A 21,478-nucleotide genomic window follows, 5' to 3' on the forward strand; every position below is an offset into this window, starting at 1 on the left:
AAGTCCGGAATTCAAAATTTACTTGAGCAAAAGCAATGGTATCAAAATGTATACCTAAAGTACCAAAAGTAAAAGTAGTGAAATGTTTGAAAATAGCAGATCTACAAGCTCACAACGCGTTGCGATGCGACGTGTTGTGAGCTTGTAGATCGGCTATTTTCAAATAGCCTAGGTATAAAATAGGGCTAAAGTGGTTAATGTATGTTTTGTAATGTAACCATGTATATCTGCAAAGTAACTAGTAACTAAAGTGTTCAAATAATTGTAGTGGAGTAAAAGTACAATATTTGCCTCTGAGATGTAGTGGAGTATTGAAAATGGGAAATACTCCAGTCAAGTAAAAATGTCTCAAACTCCTCAGTAAATGTACTTAGTTACTTTCCACCACTGCTTCTCAGTAGCTGTTGCAGGTCACTCCAGTATTCACTGCTATTGGTCATCTCTGGCCTGAAAGGGCAGGATCGCCGTTCAGCCTCACGTCTTAATCTATCTATTTTGAGTGTTGTATAGCGGATTGATGTGCATGTGTGAGTCATGCCCTTGGTTTGGTTTCTATACTCTCTATACGGTGTATTTTTTCAGTAAGTGTGCACACACGCGTGTGCGTGTGAGTGTGAGAGAGAGAGCCTGGGGTTTCTCTTGAGCTTCCCAGCAGGCAGGCAGCAGCAGCAGTGATGCCCATATTTAGGCAAGAGTCTCATTACTTCCCAGGCACTACAGTGCGCTCTCTCTCTCTCTCTCTCTCTCTCTCTCTCTCTCTGTCTCTCTCTCTCAACCCCTCCATATGTTTCTCTGTCTGTCTGTCTGTCTGTCTCTGTCTGTCTCTCTGTCTGTCTGTCTCTGTCTGTCTGTCATAGCAGTCACTAACTCAGAACAGGTAAGAACCCACAATCATGACGATCAGGCAAGAGTTCAAAGTTCACATAGGGTTTAATCCAGCGAACAGGCAACGATCAGTTCCAGGAGCTCAATCAACGCAGGCCAACTTAACCGGCAGGGATCAGGCAGTTTTAAGGAATCAGGTAGTTATAGCTGGAAGGCTTAGCGTAATGCAAAAGACAGTCTGGTGAGGAACCATATATATATAAGGTGTGTTTGAAATACCCTCTGAAAGTGTCGGAGCACAACCAGGGTGCTCTCTGGTCGTTTGGAAATTCGGAGCAGTTGGAGCGTCATTGTTCGAAAATTCAGAGCACTGTGCTCGGGGAGCACTCGGAGCGCACACTGACCACTGTGAAAAGCTAGGTTGTCCCAACTTGTCCAAGCATCTAAACATTTGTGACAACAATGACGGATGAAGTCATTTGCAAAATGTGATTGTGGCTTCTGTGGAAATCTAGACTATTCAACACATGAGATATTAAAAGGTGAAAATGGCAACTTTAGTTTACGAGTATCTACCCTGGCCGTTTGTAAATTAACTGACGTCAGAGCTCTCTATGACATCGAAACCAGAGCACTGTGCATATTTCTGAACACCCATATACAATACTGAGGGACTGATGAGATAATGAGCTGCAGGTGGGGAAATGGGTGGTGGAAATCCACATGAAGGGAGTGAAGTGATGACATGGCAATGAATGAATACGTGAACAAATTAATATTAATCTCATGTAGGGTTTCAGCTCGTGTTCGCAGATGTTTTTTCAGCATGGACTGGACTTCTTGGTGCAGCGTAGTTGGAGAATCTGATAAGCATTTAAAACATGTAAACACATACTCACATGTATGTAACCTATGTGAAAATATTACATTTTTTAAAGGCCTGCAATACATTGATTATGTACTACTGTGTCATATCCCCAACATAAATGACTATTTCCAAATTGTTTGCAATTAATGGAGTCAAAGGAGCACTATGTAACTTTCCTGTTCTACATCGGATTTCAGCCCTTGTGTCCTGCTCAAGTGCTGAAATCTTTGCCACTGATAATAGATCTATATTGTATTAACATAATAACATATAGATTGGACAAAATGTCATGTTATTTATTTAGAAAAAGTTACATAGTGCCACTTTAACAGGAGAAATAATTACAAGCCGTTAAAAACAATATAACATATTTACAATGTTATCAATCAGTCACCTATTACATTTAAACCAGTGCTTTGACACTCATCCAGATCTGGCTCTAAAACCTCTATGTGCACTACTGTAAGACACTGAGAGGATTTATCCGGGACCGTAGGAATCTTTTCATGGAGAGTGACGTCTCCCAAGGCACGTCCTTCTGGAGTTATGCCACAATCTGAGGTCAGACATGCGCTGGTTTCTATGTTAGACTGATAAATGAGGGATATTGTCTGTGATATTTCTGTTAACATTTGACTGCGGCACAGTTCACATTTAGCTACTGAGCTCACATTTAGGTCGCTTTCGCTATTTATTTATAAAAGTGGAAATGATGGACATAGGAGAATGATGTCATTCTCTGGCTCTCTCTCTCTCCCTCGCCCACCCCTCTTTGCCTTTCCCTTTCGCCTGCCTTATCCTCCTCTCCATCTTTCATTTCCTGCATCCCTCCTTTTCTCACTCTCTCTCCCTCTGCCCGTTACCCTTATTGTACCTCCTCTCGTTCCCTTCCCTCCCTGTTCCTCTTCCCTTTTCCAGTGGTGTAAAGTAACTAAGTACATCTTCTGAAGTACTGTACTTAAGTACAATTTTGAGGTATTTTTACTTTACTGGAGTATTTCAATTTTTCAGTGCTTTTACCTCTACACCACTGCATCTCAGAGGTTACTAGTTACTTTGCGATTGTCGATTATTATATTATAAAACATACATTAACCACTTTAGCCCTATCTTATACATAGGCTATTTGAAAATAGCCGATCTACAAGCTCACAATGCGTCGCATCGTGATGCGTTGTGAGCTTGTAGATCTGCTATTTTCAAACATTTTAGTACTTTTACTTTTGGTACTTTAAGTGTATTTTGATACCAATACTTTTGTACTTTTACTCAAGTAAAGTTTCTATTCCGGACTTTTACTTGTAACAGAGTATTTCTACATTGCAATATTGATACTTTTACTTAAGTAAAATATCTGAGTACTTTTTCCACCACTGCCCTCTTCACTCACAATGCCTTCATCTCTCACAATACCCCCTCTCTACTCTATCCTTCCTAACACCCTCTCCTTCCTATTCTCTCTTGTTTGTCTTTCCACTGTCCTCCCCTTTGTCTCTCCCTCTCCTCTGCATTTTTAAAGGTTATACTTTGCTTTGTAACCAAGCCACACCAGACAGAGTCTGACTGGGAGATGGACACATGAGATGTAACGTCATTGAGCACAGACCTTCAGGGCTCTATACCAGCGATTAAAAAATATCAAATATTTTGGAACATTTTTTAAAAATCTTGAAAGAACTACTGGCTTAGGGCACGGTCCCACCGCACTTTTATTTTACCTATGGGGCGGAATCTGCCAATGCTTTGTCAATGCAAATACGTGGATTCACGCTCTTATGCATCTTTCCGCGTGTCACGCACATCTTGCGCTTATACCATCTATGCTGCTTTTCCCCCTCTGTCCAATCGGGTGAGTCGAAGGCGGACCTGGTTGTAGCTGTTGGATGGGAGGGTCCTGAAAGCGAGTGTTTATTTAGAATGCGCTAGCTGCAAAAAACGTGGCTGCGCACAACCTGAGTTTAACTTAGAAGGCCTTTGTAGAATCGGCCTCAGTCTTCAGTGGTTAAGGGAGGTGCCCTGTTGACATGACGTCGCAGCGTGCCCGTCGGCGCTTCTAGCAGGGTTCCCACATTTTGAGTCAGACCTCGGGGGCCCCTTCAGTGCCTGGGGCCCCAAGCAGCTGCCGGCCTTGTCTGTCCATAAAATTCATCGTCTCTCTGTCTCTCTCTCTCCCTCTCTCTCTCTCTCTCTCTCTCCAGGGGAGATGTTCATGGCGGACGGCCGGCTGAAGGAAGCCCATTTCTGTGTGGCTGAGGCGGGGTCGCTCTCCCCCAACTCCCACTCTGTGATGCTCCAGCGGGGCCGACTGGCGGAGCTGAGGGGTCTGCTGGACGAGGCCAAGGGCCTGTATGACGAGGCCCTGGCTGTCCACCCCACTGGACAACGCATCCTCGTACACATGGTGAGAGACATGGAGGACAGACACGAGACACACACACACACACACACACACACACACACACACACACACACACACACACCAGAGTTATTATTGTTAACGAAATACCAAAAAATAGAATTGGAAAAAACATTAATAGCAAACTGCAATAAATATGAAAAAGTATTTTCTGACCTTGTTGACTGTCTTGCCCCTGACTAATTCATATTATAATATTGTTATTTTTTTAAACTAAAACTAATTAACTAACCAAACTCACACACCCACCTAAGGATGCATCTGCAGACAAGTACAGTATATTTATACACAAACACTGCATACACACACAGATGCATATACAGGCTCATATATATATTATGTACGCATCATTGTGCACATGGTGAGAGAATGAAATCACACACACACACACACACACACACACACACACACACACACACACACACACACACACACACACACACACACACACACACACACACACGTCCATGCTCTATGCTGGGCCTATTCAGTTGGCAGCCTGCGGGCCACATCCGGCCCAGAAACAACCTCTGAGTGGCCCAGTGAGCTTGAATTAAATAGGCTATTTTAATAGCAATTTTTTATATTTTTATTGTAATCTTACTGTATAAAATTATTTGTTAATACAAATTAACTATTAAGCCTAAATAGCTACAGCACTGCAAGCGTGGTCTAAAATCTGATTTAAAAAAAAGTCAAAGACACCACTGGGTAAACGATAGAAATTAAGTAATTTCTTGGGTGAACTATTCCTTTAATCTGATTAAAAGTGGTTTTGCATAGCGTTCCCTGATGCTGCTTAGCAAAATTTAGGGAACATCTTAAGGGCGAAGCAATTAACGCCAAGTTTAACTGTATTCCTTTGTTGCTATAAATGGAATTCTATTAACAAATACTTCTACGTTCTAAGTTCTAAGTCATTAGTAAGTACCGGGTAGCTTACATGTTCATTATCTATTAAAGACTTATAAGCCATAGATATGAATCATTAACACTCAGTCATTCATAACTCATTATCTACAGTACCAGTTTGTGAATTATCTATTAACTAGTTATAACAGGTAGTTATTGTAAAGTATTACCCAAGGTTTTAAATGGGCTGCTCATAATGTACAGTCCAGCTACATTTTGTGGTCTCTGGCCCAGTTGAATTTGTAATTAACTAGATTATCAAACCTGGTTTAAAGTGGTCTCCATTTATGGGCATGTTACGTTTGTCATGTCCACCCACAGTCCACATGGCAGTTTTATTAAGATAGCCCTGCCCTATGCACACCGGAATGATGATAATGTCACTACCTGTGACATTAACAGACGTATATGATGAATTCCAGACTGGACATCATGCAAGTGTGTGCACTGTGCATGGAGACCTAACACACACACACACACACACACACACACACCACACACACACACACACACACACACACACACACACACACACACACACACACACACAGTTGTGGAAAAAGTACTACATTTCTTTACTTACAGTAAGTAAAAGTATCAATACAGCAATTTATGCTTGAGTAAAAGTACAAAGGTATTGGTATCAAAATGTACTTAAAGTACCAAAAGTAGAAAGTACCCATTATGCCGAATGTCCCATTTCACCAGTTTTCAGATGTATAAAATGTATAAATATATTTTGAAATTAGCAGATCGACAAGCTCACAATGTGTCGCATCGCGACGCATTGCGAGTTTGTAGATCGGTTATGTTACGAGATGTAGTGTAGTAGAAGTAAAAGTATTGAAAATTGGAAATACTCCAGTAAAGTGAAAGTACCTCAAAATTGTACAGTACTTGAGTAAATGTACTCAGTTATTTTACACCACTGCACGCACACACACACACACACACGCACGCACACACCTCTGTAACACCGTACAAGAGTCGCCTTTTGACAACCCTTCTGAAACGGCCATGACCCACTTTTGGCTCTCGACCCACCAGTAGAGAAACTGTCCAAGCTCCGTCACTGTAATGGAAAGACTCTCACCATCCCAGCCTCCTCTCTTTCTTTTTTCATCCATCACTCCCCCACATTTCTCTCTCTCTCTCTCCCTCATTCCTCTGCTCATCACCTCTGTTATCTGTTCTCATCCTCCCCGCACACTTTCTCTTCTCTCTCTCTCTCTCTCTCTCTCTCTGTCTAGGCCTGTCACAATTATTACATAATCGTCTAATGTAGCTCTGCTATTTCCACTATTAATGTGTTTTAAATTAAGTTAAGTTATTAAATAACCCAGTCATTTCTTTGTGTATTTAGGATATTTGCCATATCTGCCCTGTGCAACTTCAAAGCCTAAATGCCAAACAGAAATGTAATTTTTAATTCATGTGCTCCAATGTTCATCGTCATCAGTGTTCATGATATATCTATCTGTACGTCTGTCTCTCTCACCTTCTATCTCTCTGCCCCCCCTTTCTCTCTCTCTCTCTACATCCCACTTTATAGATCCCCCTCACCCTCTCTTTCTATCTCTCTACCTCCCACTTTCTTTCTCTCTCTGTCTCTCTCACTCTCTCTACCTCCCACTTTAGACCCCTCCTTCCTGTCTCTCTCTCTCTCTCTCTCTCTCTCTCTCTCTCTCTCTCTCTCTCTCTCTCTCTCTCTCTCTCTCTATCTCTCTCTCTCCCAGCTGATCTACTGATATTAACCACAGCAGCTCTGACCTTTGAACTATTTCTGTTGTCATGGTGAAGACACTACAGAGGGATATTCCTTCAATCCAAGGCTCCCAATGCCCCCCACACACACACACACACACACACACACACACACACTCACACTCACACTCACACTCACACACACACACACACACAGGGACATGTATACACTCCCAGTGGTCTCCATAGTGATTCCCAAGTGTAGATAGTGCCTCGGAGACTTATAAGCAATGGCCACCTTGTGACCACATAAGGCTAATGTTTTAGCTCACAGCTCTGTGTGTGTGTGTGTGTGTGTGTGTGTGTGTGTGTGTGTGTGTGTGTGTGTGTGTGTGTGTGTGTGTGTGTGTGTGTGTGTGTGTGTGTGTGTGTGTGTGTGTGTGTGTGTGTGCACGCACGCTTGGCGGATAACGTACTCAGATTTTTTTATTAATAATAATAATTGTATTCATTATTAAAGATCTAAATCTGCAAAGTAACTTGTAACTTAAGCTGTCAAATAACTGTAGTGGAGTAAAAACTGCAATATTTGCCTCTGTAGTGGAGTAGAAGTATTGTATCAAAACATGTAGATACAAATGAAAAACACCTTGAAATTGAACTTAAATAAAATACTTATACTAAAACATAATAGTAAATGTACTTTACACCACTGTGCATGCGCGCGCGTGTGTGTGTGTGTGTGCGTGCAGGCGAGCGGTTGTGCCAGTGGGGTAGATGGAGTGCTCGTCTCTTCCATATTTGGCCCGTGGGAGTACCAATCCCAGAGGGTGAGAAGTTGAAACAAAGCCAGCTGGCTCTGGGTCTCTTCAAGGACACATGTCTTCTCAGTGTGTATGCATGCATGCACAGCAAAACCCCAGTGTCACGTCCAACTCTGAGAGGGAGCAAATGTGACCCCCATCTCAAAAGATGTTGGGCCAAGGACCCAGAAATAAAACATTCTAAATGATTCACACATTAAAAATAACGTTTTTTTTCCTATTTTTAAACATGGATCTACAAGCTCACAGCATGCCATTGTGTGCTGTTTTTGAATAGCCAAAGTACAGTATAAAATATGGTTAAAGTGGTTAAAATTATTGTGACACGAAACTCAATCTTACGTGTGTGTGTTTGTGTGTGTGTGTGCCCGTGTGCTTACCTATAAACTTGTAAGGATTAGGTCATCTGGATATTGTTTGTTTTCTGTGTGCTGGATAGGGATCTAACTATTCAACATATGTGGTCAATTTAAGAGTTTGTAAAACTTACATAACAGGAAGTATAAGGACAATAACAGGAGAAGATATTGTGATAAGTGTGGTTGATTCTGTTAGATTTACCATTGCTCATGTAATTTGTGAGGGTTAATATTACACAATATTTCCCCGCCTCACAGCAGGCAAATTAGTGCAGGAAGGCTCTAGGACACTTGTGGTGGAGTAACTGCAGCAAACGAGACACAGCTTGCCAATAGGTGTTGAAGACATGCCAAGATAATCAAGAAATAATCCAAATGAAGCCTGTAGATTAAGCAGTCATCAATACTGGAAATCAATGGGAACTTTGAACCTCCCACACAATGTTCCCATCCGAAAATAGTCAAACTCCTTGCTACTCTAGTCCACTGCTTCTCAGCAGTGGTGTCAAAATACCATTTTAAAAGTACAAATGTATTCAGTTTCCTCAAGTCAACACAATTGGATTCTGCCAAAAACAAGAGGTTTAGAGACCATCTTTGGTGTCTGACAGACACAGCAAAAACCGACAATGAATATGGATAGTAAAACTACTGAACAGAAATACCACATTAACACATTTTTCAACATTTGTTTGTGCAAGTATAATCTTTTACTGCTTTGTATTTAGACCACACGCCAAGTGCACACCACCCGGGTTAGGCAGTATTGACAGATGCACAACACTCTGCTTAGTGACTATTGATATTTGAGCACACACAGCAAAATCCTCAGTGTTCGTTTATCTATTTGTAACTCAGAGCATGTACAAATGTCACCAAATGGTGACATTTGTACACTTTAAGAGTTAAGTTAGCACTGAGGGTTTTACTGTGTGGTTTAATCCATCCATGAGTCACAATGTGTGTCCCTGTGGAAGGCTGGAAGCTGCCAAAGAACAAACAGAGTTTTGTCACGCTCCAGCCAAACACCCCGTGTCTTGTAAACAAGAGAGTTGCTCACATCTTTTGCTTTCTAGCTACTCATTCTTGGTTGTACAGTAACATTGCAATGAGAGCGCATTGCATCAACAGTTGAAGAGACCAATTATTTTGTCCCCTTACAAACATCTTTAACTCTGAGGGTAGCACTGCGAGAACGTTTTTTTAACCAAAGTTAAAAGGTCAAGTTTACTCTTACATACTGTACACAATGACAGGCAATGAAATGCATGCCATCTGTCCACAGCTAAACCGAGCAATGTAAAAAAAAACATCCTTTAGCTCCACCCCCAGCCCAACTGTCTGCATGACATCATCACTGAGGAGAATTCAGTAGCCACGGGAGATGAGAGAAGGGAGGAAACTTGAGAAAGGGAAACACATACTGTACTGTAGCAGGAAGACACATTCAGCCTGTATCCTCTCCCTTCCCTCTCCTCCCTCTCTCCGTCTCTGTTTCTCTCTCTTCACTCTCTCCCCTCTCTCTCTCTCTCTCTCTCTCTACATTAACCATTTCCAGTTCACCTGCAGTTGTACGGCTTCCCCCTTGGTTTTTGTATGTTGTTGTGCGTGCGTGCGTGCGTGTGTGTGTGTGTGCGTGTGTGTGCGCGTGTGCGTGCGTGCGTGCGTGGGGGGGGAGGTTTGAGGAAAAGAGAGAAGGAGTGAGTCACAGCTACGATCAGCTGCCGGTTGAAGTATTTTTGGATGGAGGATGGAGGGTGTGGTAGTGAAAGAAGGCGTTACAGAAATATGGACTGTTTGTGTGTGCGTGCGTGAGTACGTGGCCGTGCATGCGTGTGCATGCGTGCATGTGTGTGCATTCGGGTGTGGATATATACACACCAAGAGACCTGGCTCAATGGGGTAAGAAAACACATTCAATGGGTACACACACGCACACGCACGCACGCACGCACACACACACACACACACACACACACACACACACACACACACACACACACACACACACACACACACAAACCTACACAAACCTACACACCACTCACAGATTCCCATCCGAAGCCTGTATTTTTAGATGTGGGATGAACCTCACCTAAACATATACAGTACTGTTTATTATTGTTGGCCTGTTAGCCCGGTCGCCATGTCAGGGTAGACATACACTATTTGTTTGCAGAGCGGAAACTGCTTCAATGAATGGAATACATATAATCCAAAAATGGACCCTTACTTTCGGGGTCCGTTTTTGCACAAGGAATGAACACGCGGTATGTGTTGTGTTGTGTAGTACAGTGGTTCTTAAAGTGGGGTCCGGGGGCCCCTAGGGGTCCTTGAGGTGGATCCAGGGGGTCCTTAGCAATATTAGTTAATATAGCTTCAAAATCTGTTTCACCACTTTAACTCTGTATATCGGATATTTGAAAATAACCGATGAATACAGTAGCTTTGCACCTGGTATGAATCTAATCCACTCCCCACACTCCCCTCACCTCTGTTCTATGTAGTTCTGAGATACAAATGTGCAAGCACACGCACGCACACACACACACACACACACACACACACACACACACACACACACACACACACACACACACACACACACACACACACACACTGTTCAGTTTCCTTCTCTCAGATTCACACATGCATACACACACTCAAGGACGATGACTTGTGCTCATTGAATTAATCGCGTTCCAATTATCAAATGCCCCCATCGCTCTCTGTCTGTCTGTCTGTCTGTCTGTCTGTCTGCCTGTCTATCTGTCTGTCTCTCTCACTCCATAATGCTTTCATCTTCCTCTGATCTCTCTTTTCTTCTTTCTCTGTCTCTCTCTCTCTCTGCCCCCTTTCTCCATCTCCATGGCTTCCCGTTTCTGTTATCTCTCTGTCTTCACCTCTCTCCCCCCACCCCCTCCCCTCCCTCTCTCTCTATTTCTGTCTCATAAGTTTTCTCCCTCACCGCCTCCTTCTCTCTCACACACAAATTCCTCTCTCATTCTCCCCATCTCTGTCTCACCATCCTTTCTCTCTCTCTCTCTCTCTCTCTCTCTCTCTCTCTCTCTCTCTCTCTCTCTCTCTCTCTCTCTCTCTCTCTCTCTCTCTCTCTCTCTCTCTCTCTCTCAACTGCATGAGAAAACATACGTTTACAATGCCAAAGCAAAAGTCTCTCTGTGTCTGTCTCTCTCCCTGTGTGTGTGTGTGTGTGCGTGTGTGTATGTGTGTGTGTGTGTGTGTGTGTGCGTGTGCGCGTGTGTTAGGGAGGGTCAGCTGATTAGATAATGCAAATACATTATTTATAACACTTTGCTCCTTCTCAGCGCTTTATGGCATTGCCTAGCAACCAGGGAAATATATTCTATTGAACGAGACCTCTGATAACCAGAGAGAGCAATGGAGATGGAGGGAAGAGGAAGAGAGCGGGGGGGAAGGAAAAGAGAGAGAAAGGAAAGAGAGACAGAACAGCGAGGAAAGAGACGGCTACAGAGAGGAAAACAACAGAAGCGGGGGAAAAGAGAGGCAAGAAGTGTGAGGAAATGGGTGGGGGGAGACAGAGGAAAGGAAAGAAGGAAGGAGATTGGGACAGAGCATAGTAAGAGAGAGAGAGAGAGAGAGAGAGAGAGAGAGAGAGAGAGAGAGAGAGAGAGAGAGAGAGAGAGAGAGAGAGAGAGAGAGAGAGAGAGAGAGAGAGAGAGAGAGAGAGAGAGAGAGAGAGAGAGAGAGAGAGAGAGAGAGAGAGAGAGAGAGAGAGAGAGAGAGAGAGAGAGAGAGAGAGAGAGAGAGAGAAGGAAAGAGTAGGGGAGAGAAGGGATGGGGATTAAGGCTTGGCTACACTAGTCATTCTCAATCTTACATTTTAAGGACCCCCAGTTTGGTATTCATTGACTATATTCACACAGCGGCCATTTTGCGCTCACGTCATATTTGCGGGTGGGATTATTTCATTAACTTAATAGTGCAAAATGGCCGCCGTGTGAATATGGTGAATTAGGACCACGGATCCCCATAACTCAGAGAGTGTACAAATGGAACCAAATGTCCCGCCTTCCCCTGCTTACGTTTCGTCTTTGCAGTCACATAAATTTGTCCTACCGTAAATCAAATTAGTCAAAGCATATATAGCTTGCTGCTTATCAGAAATGGAAATTCAAAATATATATTTTAAAGGCATTTTAAAATATATTTTACATTTATTTTGGCTTTCAGGGGCTATAGTTCCAGACTCTATATAGCATTCAGCGATTGTGGAATAGTTCTAAATACATCCAAACAAATTCCAAATCAACTAAGTTGTTTTTGGCAATAAATGATTGAATATTGAATATTATAAGAATGTTCTCTGTAACAGAAGTCTATGGGAGTGTCGTAACTCTCAATAGCTCTGGTCGTACCCTTCCTCACTTCGCCACCCCCCTTCACACACAAAAAACACACCGCCATCACCACCACCACTCACTTCTATCTATCTCTGTTCTTCTTCTAGTCTCTTAGTTTCTCTCTTGTTCTCCTATGCCTGCTTTGTACTTAGTTGCGAGCCAGTGTCACGCTGAAAATAGCTGATCTGCTATTCTGCTTGTAGATCTGCTATTTTTGGCACGCAACACCGGCACACAACTAAGTATAAATGAAACATTACTTACCTGTGTTGCTTTTCTGTCTGCCTGTCTGCCTATCACACTCATCCTCTCTCCTCTGCCTGACATGTTTCATGTGAGTGTATGTCAAAGTGATTGGATTAGAGTGTGTGTGTGTGTGTGTGTGTGTGTGTGTGTGTGTGTGTGTGTGTGTGTGTGTGTGTGTGTGTGTGTGTGTGTGTGTGCGTGCGTGCGTGCGTGTGTGTGTGTGTGCACATGTGATGCACATGTGAAGGTGTGGGTGTATACATGTGTCTTTGTACTGTATTTACAGTGTGCTGTATTCAATTAGAGAATTGAAGGTCTACTGTATGGATTGGCACATAGTGAACATCCATATACAGATATAAATATGTACAGCATTGCCATCTTTTTTTATGCCTGTTAGCAATACAATTTTACAGCAGAAAAAAAAACAATTATATAATGTCAGCATGTCTATCATCATGACAAGGCAACTATAGCTGATGAAAATTAAAACCAACGTAAGGAAAACTAACGAAAATACAAAAGCTTGGTAAAACTAACCAAAATACAAAAGCTGGCTAAAGATAACGAAATTACCATCTACAGTATCTCTCTACTTTCTATATTCCTTAGCGTTTTGGTAGGCTACTTCATCAATATGCTTATCGGCACGTTTTTAACACTTAAGAATTGAACCTGGGACTTTCCGTTTCCCAGGCGACCTCAATACCCATTCAGCCATGTCATTCAGTATCAGATGAACTAAACGACGCACGCAATCAATAATTTTGACCTTTAATTATAGCACCCCCATCAGGACGTTTGGGTTCAAGGCACGGGGACAGGGCAACGACTGTATTTGCAGTGCACAAGTAAAGCACGTGCAGGGACAGTGCCAGCCAGGAACGAGACACCCAAGCTATAGGGACAATGGGGACATCTGGTCACTCCAGCTTAGCGCCGTGTTGACGGGCCAGCCTAAGATCAGATAAAAAGGCATGACCAAGTAATTACAACTCAGGCAGTGATCCAGCTCTCCATTGATCCATTCATCAATCCGTCCGTCCGGCCATCCATCCAGCCATCCATCCCTTCATTCAGCACTTCTTCCAGCCCCTGCTAGGCTGCAGTGTTGATGGGATTAGATTAGTGGGTTCAGGTGAGGGCCCTGGGTCAGTGGCTGGTCACCAGGGCAGAAGGTTGGGACGTGGGGAGAGCGTTGGCATTAGGTTACAAATGTTAGTCCACATGCTGGCCAAAGACATCTGTTCAGCTCTGTGTCACATTCACTCATTCACTCCCTGGCTCAGACCCACTCAGTTGGGAACTCTGGAACTTGCTCACTCCACTCTCTCTTACTATACTTACGTCCTCATTCACTCACTCTTTTTTGCTGTGCTTATGTGCTTATGTTCTTATGTAACTCAAAATGCCCCTTCCTCTCTCTCTCTCTCTCTCTCTCTCTCTCTCTCTCTCTCTCTCTCTCTCTCTCTCTCTCTCTCTCCATTGACCCAGAAGGATCAGCTTCTCCATGATTACAAACATAATTGACATGTGGCACTGACGAAGGCTGGGAGTGTGTGTGTGTGTGTGTGTGTGTGTGTGTGTGTGTGTGTGTGTGTGTGTGTGTGTGTGTGTGTGTGTGTGTGTGTGAGTGTGAGTGTCTTGATAGGTCTGTCTCACTGCTCCAGAGCTTCCTAGGGATCTAAGAACCCTGAAACTATCCTGTTAACAAACTACGAGAGAGAAAGAGAGAGAGAGCAGGAGTGTGTGTGTGTGTGTGTGTGTGTGTGTGTGTGTGTGTGTGTGTGTGTGTGTGTGTGTGTGTGTGTGTGTGTGTGTGTGTGTGTGTGTGTGTGTGTGTGTGTGTGTGTGTGTGTGTGTGTGTGTGTGTGTGTGCGTGCGTGCGTGCGTGCGTGCGTGCGTCCACACCCTGGACAGAATGCCGTAAGTCTGCATATGGAAGCTAGTGGTGACAGCATGGCAAACCAGAGGCAGGGCAAAGATCAAAGACCCGCTGAGAGACACACACACACACACACACACACACACACACACACACACACACACACAGCAAAACGTGTTATTTTAACTCTGAAAGTGTCTCTCAGAGTTGCACTAAATGAATACTGCAGATTTTATTCTGCATATATTACACACACAGTGCACATGCTCACTAATACACGCACTGCACATGCTCACTAATGCACGCACTGCACATGCTCACTAATGCACGCACGCACGCACGCACACACACACACACACACACACACACACACACACACACACACACACACACACACACACACACACACACACACACGTGTGTGCCCAACTGCACATGCAGACAAACACTGAAGTGAGCATGCATTCATAGACAAGTACTTACTCATGCATACACATATATGTGTGGCTGCATGCGCACATGCACACACGCACACTCACACGCGCGCACGCGCACACTCACTCACTTGACGCGCGCGCGCACACAAACACAAACACACCCACCACCACACACACACACACACACACACACACACCGAACACACCACACACCACACACACACCCACACACACAGTACGTGCTTACGCTTGTGCAAGCGTTAAATGTCCCACTGTCATTTCCCCACAGCAGTGGAGAGAGAAGGAAAGAGGCGGAACGCATGGAAGCACAGAAAACACTATAAGAGGAAAAGACAGACACAGAATGGGAGAAGAAACGAGAGAATTCGAGAAAGCGGGAAGTAGAGCAAAAAACAGAGGGGGAGACAGACAGACAAACAGACAGAGAGAGAGAGAGAGAGAGAGAGAGAGAGAGAGGGAGTGAGGGCGAGAGAGGGATGAGAGGACAGGTTGCGTCAGGGCCCCTAGACAGCTATGTGAATTCCAGCCCAATTAATCTGGAGCCTGTGAGTGGAGTGTGAATAACAAGACTCTGTCTGTCTGTCTGTCTGTCCGTCCTCAGGCTCTCTCTGTGTGTGTGTGTGTGTGTGTGTGTGTGTGTGTGTGTGTGTGTGTGTGTGTGTGTGTGTGTGTGTGTGTGTGTGTGTGTGTGTGTGTGTGTGTGTGTGTGTGTGTGTGTGTGTGTGAGATAAAATGAGGGAGAGATGAATAGTATGGACACATACGGCCACCATGAAGTGCATGTGTTGTGTTACAGTATATGCGCAACAAAATCCTTTTTATCTAACCATTTCAACCTGGCATCCCTATTTTAGGCCTGTTATTATAGGCAGACATTTTCAAATATGTATATATATTTAGAAAATGTAAAAACATGTGATGCGGCCTGTTGTGAGTTTATAGATTGTCTAACAACAGCAATTGATCCTAAACAGGAATTGAAGCCTGAAGTGTGAAACACATAAATGCAATACAATTAAGAAGTAAAAACAAGGTACATTTTTAAATTAAGAGAGACTGAATAAAACAACAGATTAACAGATTAACAACAGAGGATAAATTAAATTAAACCCATTGAGTGGACTTGACAAACAAAAACCATGGGGCAACGTCAGACTGAACTAAAGGCAAGAGAAAACAGATTTTATTTAATATAGCCACTGGCAAGACAGGACTTAATCTGGGATGATAAACTATTCCAGAGTCTAGGGGCAGCAAAAGAAAATACCTGGTCACTTTTGGTTTTAGGTTCATACAGTACGCTCGATTCAGTCCTTCATTCAGTCCGGAGAAAGAAAAGTAAACCTAGGACAAGACAAAGAAGGCGTTTTGGGAAATGTGGGGAGTCGTTAAGAGGAAGACCTACAGTAAATCTGGGGGCGAAAAATGAAATTTGCAGATCAGTGGTGTATTGTGTAGCTAATCCATGTAGGGCTTAAATAATAATAATAATACTAAATAATACAACTATATATATATATATATATATATATATATATATATATATATATATTCTGTATTTCACTGATAAGCAATGCAAGTGAGTCAGAGCAGGGGTGATGTGTCCTTTCTTTGTTCCAGTTAAAAGTCTAGCAGCTGCATTTTGAACCACCCAGAAGCAAGCATGCGTGGACTGAGTCAACCCCAAATACAGGGCATTACAGCAGTCCAGCCGATAACTGTTTTAAGGTTCTTATGATATAAAATCGGCTTTAAGTTGGCTATGGCTCTAAGCTGATAAAAGCTGCCCTTCACGCCACTACAAACTTGTTTGAGGTGTCATGTAGACCAAGATTCCTAACTATGTACAAATTTGCAGACAGGGGACCGGGCATTGCTTACTGTAGGCTGGTGATGGAGTTAGTTGGGCTAAAAATAGTTCAGATTTGTTTTCATTTAGTTGTTGGTAATTCCTCGCCATCAAGCATTTTATGCTGGATGGCATCTGGTGACGCCATCCAGCATAAGATGGCGTCTGGTGACTGGTAGCTGAAACTCATAACAGTGTTACAGAATATTATATGTCTCAAAAATAGAGCCAAGCATGTACAAAAAGAATAAAAGAGGCCCTAAAATTGTAATGTAATGAACAGTTCCATATTTTGACTGCAAAGGTACTTTCGGTAAGAGGTGAACCATTTTAACACTGGGCCTTGTAGACCAACTTCATCCTCCAGGGGTTTTAAAAGAATGTCATGGTCAATAGTGTCAAAAGCTGCACTGAGATCGAGCAGGACTAAAGTGGCACAAGAACAAATCAACAGAGAGACGGATGTCGTTATGTATTAGTCTAGTTGGAAAGTGGGGTACACACGCATAGGTGGATTTTTTCCCGCCACCTGGGTTTCTTAATCTTAAAGTTGTACAGTGCAAATAAAAAATAAAAAAAAAGTTAGTAGCCTCTGCTGGTCATTACCGTCACTGCAGGCCGTTTGTTTATTACTGCGTTACCCAGAATTCCATTCGTTTTCACCGGAAGACGGAAGCGTTTCAAAAAGCATTCTTTTAATTGTTTTATACGATCTGTGGATCGTTTCTCTTAGCCAGTGGAGCTTTAGTTACCGTGAGCTGTGTTTTCTTTTTCTGTTTTTTTTTCGTTCTTCAAATCATACAATCTCTTAAAATCAGCGTGAGTTTCCTTTTTGTTATTAGCGCAGTAGTTCCTGGCCAAACAGGAAACCAGTGCAGTAGTTCCTGGCCAAACAAGAAACCGGTGCAGTAGTTCCTGGCCAAACAGGAAACCGGTGCAGTAGTTCCTCGCCAAACAGGAAACCGGTGCATTTCCGCTTCCATTTTCCGGCCAGATAACGTCATTTTCGCGGGAAGGTCAACCCCGACGACGTTCAATAGAAAATATATAAATAAAAGGCTTTCGGGGGTGAAATTCATGGAGTGGGTGCCACTCACAAAAGATATACAATTTTACTTTAGTTTTATTGAAAAAGTTACCTAGCATTACTTTAAAATCCACACTTCAAGGATGAAGAAAAACCAGGTGGCGAAAAAAAATCCACCCTATGCGTGTGGACCCCACCTTCCATCTAGACTATATATGTTCAGCAGAGCACATTGTGTATAGTGTCGTGGGATTCTGGATCAATCAGTGAATAGATGAGGCAATAGGTGTCGAGACAATATTCTAGGTGGTGATGGTTATGCTTTAATGATGCAATGGGTCGGTGGTAGGGTAGTTCTGCGAACGAGCACAGGGATCAGACAATAGTTAAATACTAGCTGCTTCAAGAACAAGCTGTACCATAACAATAGGCTGTAACCTAAACAATAGCTATCATGCCTAGTGGAGACATCTAGGCTCTTACAAGCTACCAAATATCATAATGTATTATATAAGTACTATAAGTGATGGTAAAATATAAAAGTTAGTTATAAGCAATCATATAATAATATAGCATAATGTATAATTTTTCTGCAATAGTATGCTGCAGCAGAGCTCTAAAACCAGACTGGAATTTGTCAAAGATCAAACGCACAACACCTTCCTGAGATGGCGAGTCAACAAGACCTGCCACTTACTCCACACACTCTCACACACACGCACGCACACAAAACGCACACACACGCACGCAGTAGGGAGGGCAGAGATTCTGGTTGCGTGCATACATACCAGTCATGCTGGGGCAGCCCTGGGCAGTAGCCAGTCAGCACGCTAGTGCAAATGAAGCTTTCACTAGCTTGCAGCATCTAATCGTTCCTGGAAACTACTGTAAACGCTACACTGTAAAATCCTCAGTGTTCATTTAAGGGTAGTATAGAATATAGATAGTATATCGTATATAGAACCATATAAGATAGATCATTATTAGCATTGAGCCATATTCATACTTATTATATACTTTACCATGTTCATTGATTGCATAAATCACATACTTTTTTTTAGTAATAGTGATTAATGTGTGTGGGTTTGTGTGTTCGCGTGTCAGTCTCAAATACAATATTGTACGACTGAGGCAGGTTGACTAGTGATGCAACAAGAAGGCAATTCTATAAGGATTCATGCGTGTGTGTGTGTGTGTGTGTGTGTGTGTGTGTGTGTGTGTGTGTGTGACTCATATCACAGTTTGTTAGAGCAGTGGTTCCCAAACTTTTCAGGCCGTGACCCCCCCAGTCATATTTGAACTTGGGACCCCCCACCCTGACAAGCACTTGGAATTGTAGGCATTACATTTAGTTTGACTCGGTTCCATAGATAAATATTGTGAAGCTTGTAGCTCGGCTATTTTCAAAAAATGTGCCTCTTTCTTACATAATATTTGACAATTTGGCATTAAAAATGTCTTAAAAGTCATAAAATGTTACTTTAGAAAAGTGCAGATACCTGTACCATGTATACACTTATACTGCATATTGTTGTTTTTTACTGTTGAGTAAGAAAACAATGTTGCACATTAAGCTAATCATCTCTGGACCTCCCAAAATAATTTAGGGACCCCCAGTTTGGGAACCAGTGGGTTAGGGGACGGTTCCTTGCCTCTCAATATGGGGATTTTAGTTTTGTCTCAGGAGCAAATGCTCCATTTTTGTCGAACATTATGAGAGATTATAATCCAAGATTTGGGCTTTTGGTAAAAAGCCACCATCTGCCATTTCACTGCCATGTTAGACATTACGGATGAAAAACGTATTAGGGATGGGTTTTGAGGGCTAACCGTAGATAAACGCCAGTGATACTAATGACTCGACAATGACTTTTGACATTGGAGTGTTAATTTATCCATTTGTGATTCTGAGAGTGGTCCATGTAGCCAAATGGACCTGTAAGGTTCAAAGTAAATTAACAGGATTTTACAGTGTAACATGGAGGGCTGTGTGTATAAAGCTTTTCATCCAGAACCCAACATGACACCTGCAGGTCACTATTTGACACCTTCAACCAGATAGGACATACAGTAACTAGTCAGTGAAATCACCTACTGGCCTACAGAACACCATTGGTTTTCTACTGGCCTAAACCATTGGTTTTCTACTGTTGTTTGGTTTGGGACCCACAAAACATCCCTCCTCTATCAACATCTCAATCTATCATCCCGCTGTTCGCCTATCTATTCCATCCATCTTACTATGGTACTTACCGTACCTATTATCTATGGTAGGCTACTTACAGTACTAGGCCTGGAATATCATCGTTTTAGGGATAAGGCCACTTCGGTGTAGTCAATTTATACACAGTATAACTATCAGCAAAATAAATAAATACAGCTTTTTATTTCAGAATCTCAAAAACCATATTGACAGAAAAGAAGCAAAGGAGAAAACAGTGATATCAGTTGGCACACTGTGGCAATGCGGACGGGGCATCAAGGCCACTGTGGCCTTAGGCCGGGTATATCTTTTTTTTTTCAAGGGCCAAAACGAGAGGCAACGACCATGCATGGCCTTCATGGCCTCCATGAAATTCCTGCCCTGCATCCTTCACTTCCCCCCTTTCATCCATCTCTCATTCATCCGTCCATCTCTCCATCCAGGGTCGGTTGCTGGTGCAGACGGGCCGGATCCAACTCGGAGAGAAGGTTCTACGGGACGCGGTGCAGTCCCACAGCACCTCCCACGAGGCGTGGAGCGGGCTCGGGGAGGCGCTGCAGTCTCGGGGTTGCCCTCAGGCCCCGGACTGCTTCCTCACCGCCCTGGAGCTGGAGGCCTCCTGCCCCATCCGGCCCTTCACTATTATCCCCAGAGAGCTCTGAGATGGGGGGCTGGGGGGGGGCTAGGGTTTAGGGGTTGTCTCCAACAAGCCAAAGAGCAGTAACTAAATGAATAGTCTTTCCACCAAGGTATCCTTGGCACATACACCCACAGCCTGGGTAGTGGATCGTTTAGGGCTGTGGTTCTCAAAATTATTTATTTCCAATAACCCCCATAACTCTGAGAGTGTACAAATGGAACCAAATGGACTCATAAGGGCCCATTTGTACATTATTTACAGACATGTAAGGGTCCATTTGGAACCCCCTCAAGGAACCCTGAGGGTCCCTAGACCCCACTTTCAGAACCACTGCTTTAGGGGCATTTAATGGGCACCACATTTGTTCTTCTGAGGTCTGGACCCTAGTTACGACATTTAAAACAGACAAATCAGTAGTCACTCCTGTTCACTTTATTATTAGACATGAATGTTGGTACAGACTGTACTTACCTACATTCATGGCCGTACTGTACAGTCAAATGCATGAGTACTGTAAGTTCCTGTGTCCTCAGGGATGAAATGCACTTAACTACTTAAACCCTCTATTTTTGGCAAAGAGATTTGGTGTAGAGGGGGAAAAAGTGGTCCAAGTACAGAACCAACTCAGGTCCATTTTACTGTCTAGAGGGTTTAAAATGTATTATCCTGCAGTAAACCGAACGCATCCAAATCCGATCAACACAGTCCATTATTCCAACCATTAACTGTCACATAAACTAAGTGCCTCATTTAACATTTTGAGGGATGCAAAAGTAATTACTTATTTTCTATCAATTACACACCCCATGAAGCCTTGAATTCATGGATATTTTGTCGCATTCCTAAGCCAATCATTTTATGACAGTCTCCTACTGACCGA

General features: G+C 43.0%; 1 protein-coding gene across 1 annotated transcript in view; it reads left to right on the forward strand.

Moving 5' to 3' along the window:
* The window catches only part of ttc7a (tetratricopeptide repeat domain 7A), a gene marked incomplete at its 3' end in the record, with an annotated part of 73,503 nt that extends 52,883 nt beyond the window's left edge, over positions 1-20,620 (forward strand). The window contains exons 19-20 of the mRNA XM_084075540.1: positions 3,892-4,094; positions 20,402-20,620. Of these exons, the coding sequence (XP_083931666.1) occupies positions 3,892-4,094; positions 20,402-20,620 (422 nt within the window). The remainder of the gene's footprint in view (positions 1-3,891; positions 4,095-20,401) is intronic.
* Between the last annotated feature and the right edge of the window lie 858 nt (positions 20,621-21,478).

The sequence above is a fragment of the Gymnoscopelus microlampas genome, assembly GCF_963454915.1.
Source record: "Gymnoscopelus microlampas genome assembly, chromosome: 13".
Taxonomy (NCBI): Eukaryota; Metazoa; Chordata; class Actinopteri; order Myctophiformes; family Myctophidae; genus Gymnoscopelus; species Gymnoscopelus microlampas.